General features: G+C 57.3%; 2 protein-coding genes across 2 annotated transcripts in view; both read left to right on the top strand.

Moving 5' to 3' along the window:
- Positions 1 to 4,719: 4,719 nt before the first annotated feature.
- On the top strand, positions 4,720 to 7,312 carry C1qa (complement C1q A chain). Its single transcript, XM_010626000.3, has 3 exons — positions 4,720 to 4,826; positions 5,539 to 5,708; positions 6,514 to 7,312. The coding sequence occupies exons 2-3, from the start codon at positions 5,546 to 5,548 to the stop codon at positions 7,089 to 7,091; spliced, it is 741 nt and encodes a 246-aa protein (XP_010624302.1). The 5' UTR covers positions 4,720 to 4,826; positions 5,539 to 5,545; the 3' UTR covers positions 7,092 to 7,312.
- Positions 7,313 to 9,985: 2,673 nt separating this feature from the next.
- Positions 9,986 to 12,360, top strand: part of C1qb (complement C1q B chain) — a 13,708-nt gene continuing 11,333 nt past the window's right edge. Inside the window, exons 1-2 of the mRNA XM_033767244.1 lie at positions 9,986 to 10,104; positions 10,302 to 10,483. Of these exons, the coding sequence (XP_033623135.1) occupies positions 10,315 to 10,483 (169 nt within the window). The 5' untranslated portion in view covers positions 9,986 to 10,104; positions 10,302 to 10,314. The remainder of the gene's footprint in view (positions 10,105 to 10,301; positions 10,484 to 12,360) is intronic.

Here is a 12,360-nt window from a genome sequence, read left to right as displayed (position 1 = left end):
GCCTTTCTCCCTGCTAGTCAAATGCTGAAAGGTCATGCCCCAGGTCCAGGAGGGCGCAGCCATCGCACCAAGATTGGAGAGGCCCTAAGTTACTAACAGCACCCCAAAAGGGGTGGGATGCCTCTTTCAGTTCCCATGGGGCATCTGTGAAAATGCGGACCCTGTCCACCCAATCACACAGCAGGTAGGGCGCAACTCAGCAATGTCACTCCTGGCCAACTCTCTGGTTTGGTCCACCCCCGCCACTCTAAAGATGGAGAAACTGAGACCCAGGTGTTGATTTTTCCCACGATGCTTAGAAGAATTGGGAACCCATCTTCTCTTCCTCCGGCCCACAGTGACCAATCTTTTCTTTTTTTCTGACAGAATCTCACTATGTAGTTTAGGTTGGCTTTAAACTCATGGTGATCCTCCTGCCTCAGCCTCCTAAAGGCTGGGATTACAGGTGTGTACCACCACACCCAGCTACACAGTGACCAATCTTGATAGAAAAGGCAGGGCAGGGAGAGACCCTAGAATTCAGATTGCCACAGAGATGATAGGGGGGACATAGTGTTGGGACGGAGTTGGGGGGCCTGGCCTTCTCACAGGAGCTGTGATCTTGGTCCCTAGGTGATAGTTGAGGCTCACATTCCCATGGGAGGAAAAAAAAAAAAAGAGAGCAGCCCCTTCCTTACCTCTCACCCCTGACCCCCCACCCACCCACACCATAGTTCTTTCCAGAGCCACAGGGGAGGGGATGAAAATACAGGACAAATCATTGAGTTCATATAAGTATATCCCATGCACATAAGTAGTTTTCTATAATGTTAGATGGACTAGCAGCCTGTAATGTTATTTATTAAATCCAGTGCCCTGGACTAGTGGGTAAGTTGCTTCCCCTCTCTGAGCCTGTTTCCTTGTCTTTGAAAATGATCCTAGGCCCCGTCTTTTGCTCTCCTGCCCTCCCTGCCCGCTCCTGGGTCGTCTGCTGAGCGCTGTCAGAAAGGCAGCCTGAAGATGGGAAGAATGGAAGCACTCACTGCCTTGTGGCCCTGGCAAGTCACAGACCCTCCTGAGCCTCAGCTCCGTCAATGGGCTCATCACAGCACCGGCTCCCGTCTCCTACTAAGCCCTGCACAGAGGAGGCTCTCCAGGGAGGGCTGCTGAGCTGGAGCGGAAGCACCGGGTGCAGATTCTGCTGGAGACTCATCCCAGGGGCCACTGCTAACCCCACAGGAAGAACGGGCTGTGGTGGACTCCGGGAGCTGTGATGGGCTGTTGAGGGGACATCTCTGCCACGCTCCTCTAACTCGGGAGCTGATATGATCCCAGCCCTCCTGGTGCCCCATCCTCAGGCTGCAGGGCCCCGCCAGCCCTGGGGACCCAGGCCCAGCCCTGGCTCTTTGTTCTCCAAACTCTCCTACTCCTCTTAATCTTTTTACATCTTACCTGCTGGCTCACTTGGTGGCTTCCAGCTACTCATGTTGGGGTCTTCTCCCAGAGCAGCTCCCCTGGAGCCTCCCAGCATGCCACTTCCTGCTGGGCAACCAGGACGCCACCCTCCAGCCCAAACAAGGAACAGGGTGACTGGGCTTTATTTCATCTCATTTTTCTTCCCCTAAAGAAATTGCTTTTGCCTTGTCTTCTTTTTACATTTTCTTTTCTTTTGGCACTGGGGATCGAACTCAGGACCTTCCACTTGCAAGGCAGGCAGCGGCACCGCTGAGCTAAATCCCCAGCCCTTCCTTTTACATTTTCTTTCCTAATCTTCTCAGTGGTTACTATCCACTGGATCTCTGACTGGCAGGTGCGGAAAGGAGACAGACCACGCTGCCTTCCAGGGAGGGGGCTGGAGCGGACCCTCTGCCCTCTTTGTGGTGTCAGCACTGCAGCCAAGAGCTGCACACATGGTCACAGGGAGGGCAGGCAGTGGACTCATACAAGAGAGCTCTCAGCAGCTGCCCACCCCAGGGGCAGGGGGCGGGACAAATGAACGTGATCTTCATGCACACGGAATGCCTTTCACAACACACAGCAAAGCAACACATGCGACCATGCAGGCAGTGTCACCAGCATGCTCGGCAGAGGAAGCCAGAGAGGGCCAAAGAGACACAGCGTGTGCTTCCATTTAGCTGTGGCTCCTGCAGCGTGGGCAGAAGCAGCCAAAGTGGAGAGAAAGGAGAGTAGCAGGCTGGGGGTGCAGAGGGGAGCACGGCCGAGGAAGGCGGCTCGGGCCATTTGCTGGGCACTCAGATGCGGGGTTGGGGGACAAGGTGCATATGGGGTCTGCACAACTGGGCCCAGAGGTCTGCACATTATACCTCCATTTTCCTTTCTTTTTCTGTGTGTGCTCCTGGGGATGGAACCCAGGGCCTCCAGCATGCTAAGCAAGTGCTCTACCGCTGAGATATACCCTCCCTGCTCCATCAAGTTTTTAAAACCTAAAGTAAGAACTCTTAAGAATCTCAGGATCCCATTGTATACACCTTTGACTACCAGCACTTTGCCTAATATGATTCAGAGAGCTAGAAACAGCAATTAAAATAAGGTAAGGGCAGAAGCCCTCAGCCCAGGCGCTCACCTGAGCCTGTTTCTGGAGTTAACAAGGACGAGGGAGACCTGCAGTCCCCACGTTGGCCTCAGCCCCTAGGGGGGCGCTGTTGGTTCAAGTAGCTCATTCTGAGTGAGTCTCGATCTTTCACAGCTTTAATGCTTTTGTGGGTGGGTGTGTTGGGGAGGGGGCCAATTGACATTAGCCAGCTGGTTCTCAGCCGAAGAAGATGTCTGTTCTAATGTCACAGCCTGAAGCGACAGCATGGGGCTGCTGCACAAGCCGTGATGTGCTCTCCAACATGGCACTGTCCTGAGATTTTCTTTTTTCCCCCAAGGGCTTTTTTTTTTTTTTTTTTTTTTTTTTTTTTTTTTTTTTTTTTTTTTTTCTGTACTGGGGATGGAACCCAGGGCCTCGGCCTGCACCTCCTGGCTGCCCTTGATGAGTCTGAGCTGGGGAGGAATGGGAGGGTGCATCCACCCCACCCCCTGCCCAGAGCTGCAGGTGTCCCTGGGACATTCACAGGGCATCGCTGGCCCTCTGACTGTTCACACCACTGATATGTGCATTCCTGTCTGTCGACCACCTGTCTCCTTCCTGGGGAGTGTTTATACTCTTGCAACAGCCTGATAAGTAAAACCATCCAATCCTTGGAAATAAGACAAATAGATAACTGGTGTCCTTTCAAAGTCAAGTTCGTGCTGCATCTAATGAGCCCTCTTAAGGGTCATCCAACACTCTGGGGGGGACGTCACTTTGCTGGATTTATTATTTACTATTGATTAGGCCTCAGACTGTAAAGATACCTCTGAACTGGTAGAAAACTGATAAATTATAAAGTATTTTTGTCTAATAGCGATGTGAATGATTTGTTTCTGCTAGAGACTATAACTCCAGCTTTGCCCTATGGAACATTAACCAGTTTTGTATTTAATTTTAGCGGTTGTGTGAATATTCCAGAATTATTCTTGTGATCAGTTTTGACTGGCTCTCTCCCCACCCCGTAGGTATATGTAAAAATTTTTTCATATCTGTGCCTTCCTGTGTGACCTTGAGCAAGCCTTTCTCTCTCTGGTCCTTAGCTCTTTCATTAATAAAATTGGGGAGGTCCAACACTTCAGGTCCTGGCATGTCCTGTTTCAACTCTTCTTATGGGGAAGCAGTATTGACATGAAGGTAGACTCCGTAGGGGGTGTTGGAGGCCACTGGGCAACTTGCCGGCCTCCCACCTGCTCTCCATCTTGGCAGACAAAAAGAGAGGCTCAGAGAGGTTAAGCAACTTGCCGAAGGTCACACAGGCATTGTTCGTAGTGATAACTTTTCTCAGTTGGTGTCTGACGGTATAAACTTCCTCATACATCCCTATAATCCTATAAAAGGTCAGTGAGAAGATTGGGCGTCACTCCCACTTTACAAGTAGGGAAACTGAGATCTGAGTTACATGGTGAGTTGTGTGTAGTAGAGCCCTTAGATTCCAGCTCTCCTAATCTCCTGGTCCTGGAGAGGAGGTGGGGGAGTAGCAAAGATGGGGTCACCCATTGGCTTCCAGTTTGGGTGAGACAGACTCACTCAGCAGAAAGAAAAAGGTCCTCAGAGTCTACACAGGCCGTGCTGAAATGCACGTGCCGATAGGTAATGAGCTCCCCGTAGGTGAGAGTAAGTGCAGCTCGGCGACCCACTCTAACATTAACCAAGCAGCCCTCTCAGGGTGACAGATGACTGAGGGCTCCGCGGGTGTTTTGCATGTGTATAGCATTAAGAGATTGTAATAATCCGGCACAGTAAGATCTGTTGTTCCCATTTTACAGATCAGGAAACTGAGGGCCCAAGAGGCTAGGTAATTTCCCCAAGATGTGCAGCTAGGAAATGACAAGTTGGACATGAACTGCCGTTCTCCTTTCTCCTCCCCAAAGCGCGCTTCTTCCATTTTTGTGTTTTCCAAACTTTTGGTGACAAACACACATTACTTTCATAATCCTGAAGAAGGCCTGCGCGTTACCGACTTGGAAGGTGGTTCCTTCCACCCTGATGTTCCCTTCGCCTCCCCACCCGCTCCCCCACACCGGCTGCCCACCCTACCCTGCCCCCACCACAGCTGCGGCCCCGTCGGATGTTCCCTGTCCGGATCTTGCTGAGGTCTGCTCAGAAGTTCCCTGGAGAGTTCTGTTCGGGGCGGAGCGCAGAAGGGGAAGGACCTGGGGAGGGATGTGAAACTTGGCCCCGCTGGGCTGCCCATCCGGGTCCCTGGCGAAGGACAGGAGCTGAGTCCAGTTGGAGTGGACCCCGGAGGCAGGTGAGGCCAGAGCCTGAGAGGAAGGGCTTGGGAACAGGGACGCTGGCCGGGGCTGGACCACGGAGGCAGGCAGCGGGGGAGTGCTAGGCGGTTCTGAGACACAGAGGCGGGGTGGGGACCGTATCCGTGGGGGAGTCCGAATGGCTGAGTGAAGGGGTCAGAGCCTGACGGGGGAGGGAGATCTGGAAAAGGCCAGCAGTGAGACCCAGCAGAGGAGACCTGAGGGGCAGCCAGCGTCCATCCCTGGGTGGAGACTGGAGGGGCCGAGCCATCCAGGAGCGAGCAGACGCATCAGAATTTCCATGCGCGCGCGTGTGCGCGCGCGCGCACACACACACACACACACACACACTCACACACACACACACGGAAGGGAGGGTGTTGATTAAACAAGGAGCCGGTGCTTGATAAATATTTGTTCTCAGTAATCGATGGTGTGTGGGAGTTGCCGAGTGTGCGTGTCGGTGAGGGAGGGGGGAGGTCTAGTCTACCTGGGGACCAGCGTGTGTCCAGGAGTGTGCGCACCTGCACGCCGTGAGTGTGCGGTGTGAGTTTCCATCCTGGCTGGCCGCCCACCCCGAGTGCTGGATAGTGAGCGGCCGTGGAAGCCTCCTGTGTGCTCACACACCGGGGGAGGGGCAGGTGTGTGTGATGCGCGTGTGCGAGGTGCATGTGACATTCAGGCTGCCCGGTCCCGCCTGTGTCTCCGCAGGGACACCATGAGAGCCCCTCGGGGGTGGCTGGTGGTCTGTGTGCTGGCCGTAATCCTGGCCTCTGCAGTGACCCAGGACGTGTGTCGAGCGCCCAACGGGAAGGATGGGCTCCCAGGAAAACCGGGGCGACCTGGGCGGCCTGGCCTCAAGGGAGAACGGGGAGAGCCGGGTAAGCATCTCTCTGGGGCCCCCACCCAAGGCCCTTCCGGTCTGCACTGGGCCCCGGGCTGAGAGGTCCAGTCTTCTCCCCAGCCCCAGCCCCAGCCCCTTCATATCTGCTTCCTGCTCAGATTTTCCTTCCTCCTCTGGAAAAGGAACCACCTCCTTCCATGGATGTGAAAGATTGGAAACCACACCCAGCCTTTGCATACTGTTCTGTTGATTTCAGACTCCAGAGACCCTGCCTTGCTGGGTGACCTCAAGCAAGTTACTGACTTTCTCTGAGCCTCAGTTTCCTCATCTGTAAAATGGAGCTATAACCCTGCTTGGCATGAGAAGGATCGATGAACTGCAACTCTCCTTTTGGGTTCCTTCCAGCACCCCTAACCCTGTTCCTGCCCCCCTCCCCACCCCTTTTAGTCTTCAGAAACTGTCTCATTCTAGAAAAAAGCCTCAGGTGATGGGAAAGGGAGAAGTTTATGCCAGAGAGCAAAGACTGTGATGTGATCCTGAACCTCCTAGTCCACGCAAAACAGAAGGGTCCACAAACATAGGCGCACTGATTAGCACCAGGCATCCACATGGTCCCTAAGCCTGAAGAAGGGATCAGCGGGGGGCGCAGCCGGTATCCCCCAACCTGACACTGTCAGGTGCCTCTTCACAAGTTTTCCGTTACAGGTAGAGCAGAGGCTCCGAGAGGCCGAGAAACATGTTCGAGGTCCCACAGCCAGTCAGATCCAACTTCTTAACCCAGTGATTCCCCTGCGCTCCAGCAGGCCCTGGATGCTCACCTCCCCCCTGGTCTCTCCCCACAGGAGCCGCTGGCATCCGGACGGGCATCCGAGGCCTCAAAGGAGACCAGGGGAAGCCTGGGCCTCCAGGAAACCCGGGCAAAGTGGGCTACCCAGGGCCCACCGGGCCCCCGGGGGAACAAGGTGCCTTAGGACCGAGGGGCATGAAGGGCAACCCAGGGAACATCAGGGACCAGCCCCGACCCGCCTTCTCGGCCGTTAGGCGGAACCCCCCGGCGAGCAGCAGCAACGTGGTCATCTTCGACACGGTCATCACCAACCAGGAAGGCCGTTACCAGAGCCAGTCGGGACACTTCCTGTGCTCCGTACCCGGCTTCTACTATTTCACCTTCCAGGTGGTCTCCAAGTGGGACATCTGCCTGGCCATCGTGTCCTCCTCCCAGGGCCAGCTCCGCCGCTCCCTGGGCTTCTGCGACATCCATAGCAAGGAGCAGCTCCAGGTAGTGTCGGGCGGCACCGTGTTCCAGCTGCAGCAGGGCGACCAGGTCTGGGTGGAGAAGGACCCTGCTAAGGGCCGCATCTACCAGGGCCCCGAGGCCGACAGCATCTTCAGCGGCTTCCTCATCTTCCCGTCCGCCTGAGCTGGGATTGCCTGCCGCCACTGCCCCCACGGCCACCACCACCCCCTGGCCTCCTTCCTCCCCGCTTCCCAGGCTCCTCTGTTCTGCAGAATGGGATGCTACTGCTCTAGGCACCCAAGGCCCGAGGCTGGGTCCCACCTACCCAGGACCTTCGACCTCTGCACCCTCCACAGCCCTTCCTGAAATAAAGGCCCTCGTCTGTCTTCTGGGTTTCAAGTGTACTTGCTACTCGGGGCATCCGGCAAGAGGTATGAGGGGACCGTTGCTGGTGCCGAACGGGTGGCCCCCTTCAGCATTTCACAAGACGCATTTAGCGGATACCCAGAGCCTTAACTCCCCCGCTCAAATCTAGCTGCTGCCATCTAGCAGCTGGCAGATCGTGTGTATCTGGAGTAACTGCTCTGATCTCAGTTTCCACATCTGTATAGTGGGGCTAATCATGGCGCCTCCCTCACAGGGCCACCAAGGGCCTGCAGGCCAGAGTCAGGGTCAGGGCTTCGATTTGTCACTCAGGTGCTTTTCCCACGCTAGTGGGGAAGGGGCAGGAATCAGAGAGGGGAAGCATTTGACCCAAGGGCATCCAGCTGTCCTCACTTGGGCAGGCGTGGAGGCTGGGGCTGCTGTGTCAGTGGCCTGCTGGCATCCAGCTCAGGCCAGGAACTGGAGGACCCTGGACACTCATGTGCTTCCCCGGGTCCCCACTTGCCCCATCTGGAAGCCATTCAAAAGCAACAAGGCCTGCCATGTCCTTCTTGTGCAGAACATGAAGAGGCCAGGAGGTCCATCCTGAAAATATCCGATGTCCTGTGCCTTTTATCTCTGTGCTGCACGTATGGACACACACAATCACACACCACTCACACACCCCCTCTCCCTTGAGATTCACGTGGTCCCCCATTCCTGAGCTGAGACTCATCCACTCCCCCCCAGGAGCACGGGCCCAGTGACATACCCTCCACACACACCTGTGCGCACCCTCGGAGATACACACTCGTTACATCTCCAGACACGCACACACTCACACACACACATTCAGGGCGGCACAAGCTGCCGTGCCGTGTACCTCCTGCCCCAGACATCGAAGGTGCACTCATGAGCCATCTGGATTATGTGCTCTCTCTCCCCCTCTCCCACATGCCACGCAAACGTTACACGCGCACAAGCATCCCACGAGACCCATGTGCCAGGCACACCCCTGACACCCCAACATGCACAAGCCCTACAGGTCCTCTGTTCTCTGCAGCACCATTGCCAGATGCTCCACTCCCACCGGGCATCCCCAGGGACACAGGGACAGACCCCGTCGTGGAGTCCCAGCATGCACAGCTCCCACCACTGCCCCGGTCCTGCTAAGACACTCTGGGGTCAGGAAGAAGCGAAGGGGCCCGGGAGGGAGTGCATCCCCACAGCCCAGGGCACCGCAGGGTCCTCCCAGCCCCTTGGCTCCTTTCTGGGGGGCAGTTCGACCCCAGCATCCCCTGCCCTCCCAGAACATGAGCAGCCAGATTTGCGGAGCCCACGGTGAGCAGGACCCCACTGTGCCTCAGATGCCCTGAATCCCAGCAGGACAGACACTGAGGCTTAGAGGAGACACTGCCCACGGCCACACTGCTGGAAACAGACGGGTCACCTTTCAACCGCAATGGTACTCGGAGTGGAGGCTCCTTAAGTGGCAAGAGATACAGGGATAGTGGTTCAGTAAGCGCCCAGCTTTCTCCTTACCCTAAACACCACCTTTCCCACCTTCCTTTGCCCAGCCCTAGCGGGGAGCTGGGCCAAGTGGGTGGGGCAGGGAGGGCTGAGTGTGGGCCAAGGCTGCCACCTGCTGGACAAGTCACATCTAGGCACAAAAGAGGTGAGGATGGAGGCGAGAACCCAGGTCACTCCCACCCCACAGTGCAACATCCACCCTCTCCTCTTCCCATCACTCCAGCCAGTGTGGGTGCCCAGGACCAAGTTCGTTCACATCTTTGGCCCCACCCCACTGTCGGCAGCCCTGTGACACAGGTTCAGGTACAGATGGCAGGAAGGGCCGCGCCCCGAGGTCACTTGGCCAGGATGGACGACGGCTAGGCACTGCGCGCATCTCACACCCTGCGTCCTGCTGGGCCCAGGGAGGGGCTATTTGAGGCCCCTACTTGACAGAGGAGGCTCTGTCAGGTGCTCAGGGCAGCCACACCACTCCCCTGAGTGCAGGGAGCAGGAAGGAGGGGAGGCTGAAGCACTCCAGAGCCAACACCTCCTCCATCCCGAGAACCCATGGGGAGAGGCTGGCTCCACTGGAGGGGAGATGGGACGTCAAGGGCGACAAGGACTCCAACACTGCCATGTGGTGCCTGGACCCCCAGTGCACCACCCGAGGGATTTGCTGAAGGCCTCCTGGTAAGGGGAGGCCGGGCTGGGAGGAGGGCTGAATAGACACACAGATGTTCCCGGAATAAGGGCTCACTTGACAAGTGCTTGTGAGGCCGTGTGTGGGAGCAGCTGAGCAAAGGGTCACAGCAAGGCTTTGGACCTCACTGTGGGACTTGGAGAAAGGGCTGGCACCTCCCCACCTCAGTTTCCTCATCTGTACAGGGGGGTTGTAAGTTCCTCCTGAGAAGGCTGTGAAATAACTGGGCCCCAGGAACAATAGGGCTGGGCATTAGGGAGCCCGACCTGACTGGGGGGCGGGCATCTGTGCCCTGGGCCTGTGTCTGCCCACACACGCGCGCACACTCTTAAACACATGCCCAGGCAGCGGACATTTCCCCATTTAAGACACATGACCGGAGTGGGAGTGAGGAGGGGTGGATGGGTGTTGCTGCGGTCAGCCTGGCTCAGAACCCCCCAAAAAGTGTCGAGTCAGGGAAATGGGGGAAAGGGGATGTGGGATGGGGAGCAGTGGGGGAGGGGCCAGCACTGCTCTGGGCCACCCTCGCTCTGTCCACTCTGACACGGTGTCCTCCTGTTGGGACAGGGCACGCGGAGCCGAGGGCATCGCTGTGACCCGGACAGAAGTCCCCACACCCAGGTGAGGCCGGGACCCTGCCCAAGTGTGGAAGAAGGCAGTTCCTTCCTGCTCTCTCTCTGAACTGTGGCAGGGACCACCATCCATCCTCAGAGGGTTCAGGGGTGAGGGGCTGCTGGAGGTGGGGTCCAGGGGCTGTGAGGAGGCCGGGCAGGTGGGGGGGTGGGAAGGGGCACGGGGCTAACTCCGCACTGCCCCAGCTCCCTCCCCAGGATGGATGTGGAGCTCCCCCTTGGGGCTCACCTGCTGCTGCTCCTGCTTGTTGTGCCCCTCAGGGGCCAGGCCAGCCCAAGCTGCTACGGGATCCCAGGGATGCCAGGCCTGCCAGGGGCACCTGGCAAGGACGGCCACGACGGGCTGCGGGGGCCCAAGGGCGAGCCAGGTGAGTCTGTGGCCAGGACCTAGTGTCCATTGGTGGGGCAGCAACTCAGAGGCAGGAAGTGCAGAGTCCCACTGTCACTGTGGGGCTGGCTCTGCTTCCTCAGGGCCTCTGGGGCTGACCCAGCCTGCTGCACCCCTTCCCTCCTTCATCACAGAGGGAGCCTGGGAGCCCAGGTCCCAGCAGATGGTGGGGACCCTCACAGGAGGCAGCACAGGGGATGCCTCTGGCCAACTCTAAAGTGCCGCACTACTATTGTGTGCCAGGCTCTGGGCAAACACCCTGCTATGACACTATGACATAAACGAACCAACACACTGATCGCCAGAGTCAGCCCTGCCCCACCACTGCCCTCTGTGAGAACCCCACAAGCCAGTAACCTTGCGATGTCTCAGTGTCCCCATCTGTGAAATGGGGAGATCGTAGGACCTACGTCAGGGGTGGCATGAGAGTGAGATGCGTGTGACTGTCGTACTACTGAGCACCTGGTAACCACCATCCAGGTGGAGGCCTCTGCTGTCCTTGCCTTGCAGAGACCTGGTTTGGAGGGCTGGGGAGGGGAAATGGGATCAGAGTGTCCTGGGGGGGTTCCCGGGTGAGCCCCCACATGGATTAGGGGCTGAGGATGGAGGGCATTGGTGTTGGGGTCCAAATGGAGGCTGGGGGTGGTGACCCTACCGTTGAGTGAGGGCCAGTGAGGCTGGGTAGGGCTGAGCACAGCTCACAGGGGTCAGCAGCAGGCGGAAGGGGCTGGGTGGTAAGGAATGCTTCAGAGTCTCCCCCCTGCCCAGTAGAGTACAGTTTTACCAACAGCCCAGAGGACTCTTCCAGTTCTGGGTCAGGTCCCGGGTCTGCCATTGTGGGGACCCTGTCCTTGACAGCTGTCTCGAGCTATCTCCACCTCCCAGGCTGGATGGGCTCTGAGTCTCCAGGCAGGGTTCCAAATACTCTGCCTTTGTCTACCCTGCCGTGTGGATATAATCCTGAGCTCTGTTTCACAGATGAGAAAACAGGCCAAAATCCTTGGCTCCCATTTTGCAATGTCAAAGCCAGGGTTCAGAGATCGAGCAACTTGCCAAACTCATGCAGTGGAGTCCCATGCACTCCGGAGTCCACACTCTTAGCCACTCCCTGGCCACCACCCGGGTTCCTTTCCACTGTCTCCTGCCCTGCTCCGGGCTAGGACCTGACGCTACCATGGGATCAGGGAGGGGACATCACCTGCCTGGGCTCACACAGCCCAAAGCCCAGGTCTTCTGAGTCGTGGCCCACACACCTTACCCCTAAGCCATCAGGGACTCTGCACAGACATCCAGCCCCGTGGAGGGCAGAAGAGGAGGGGAGCCTAGAGGTCAATGAGCTGGGGGGGGGGTGTCCCAGAGGCCTTCCCAGAAGAGGAGATTGGAGTCAGACCTCAAAGGTGGGTGGGGTCTGGAGAAGGGGAGCAGGACTGGTACAGAGGTGCAGCAGCCTCTGTCTCATCCTGGCCAGGTGGCCTCGGGCCACTGTCTGGTATCAGCTTCCTCATCTGTCACCTCAGGGAAAGGTGAGCCAGGACAGTGGGCTCTGGGCCGAGGTGGGATGGACAGAGCTGGGGAAGCTGGAGAGAGCAGTTCCTCAGCCTCATGCAGCTGCTCCTGGGTGCAACCAGTAGCGGGGGCCGTCTTGGGGTATGTGAAGGTGTACAGGATCCGAAGGTTGTCCAGAGGGTCCTCTCTGAGAAAAAGAACACGAAAATGATAGATACACCTGAACCTGGGGACAGAGATGGTGCAGTTACACAAATCTACGCGTGTGGCAAGCTCATGTGAGAAACGCATGCACGCGCAAACACACACACACACACACACACACACACAAACACACACACACACACCCAA

Source organism: Fukomys damarensis, unplaced genomic scaffold, assembly GCF_012274545.1.
Source record: "Fukomys damarensis isolate Sample0158 unplaced genomic scaffold, DMR_v1.0_HiC HiC_scaffold_23, whole genome shotgun sequence".
NCBI lineage: Eukaryota > Metazoa > Chordata > Mammalia > Rodentia > Bathyergidae > Fukomys > Fukomys damarensis.
The sequence above is the reverse complement of the archived record's forward strand: the minus strand, read 5'-3'. Positions and strand labels throughout refer to the sequence as shown.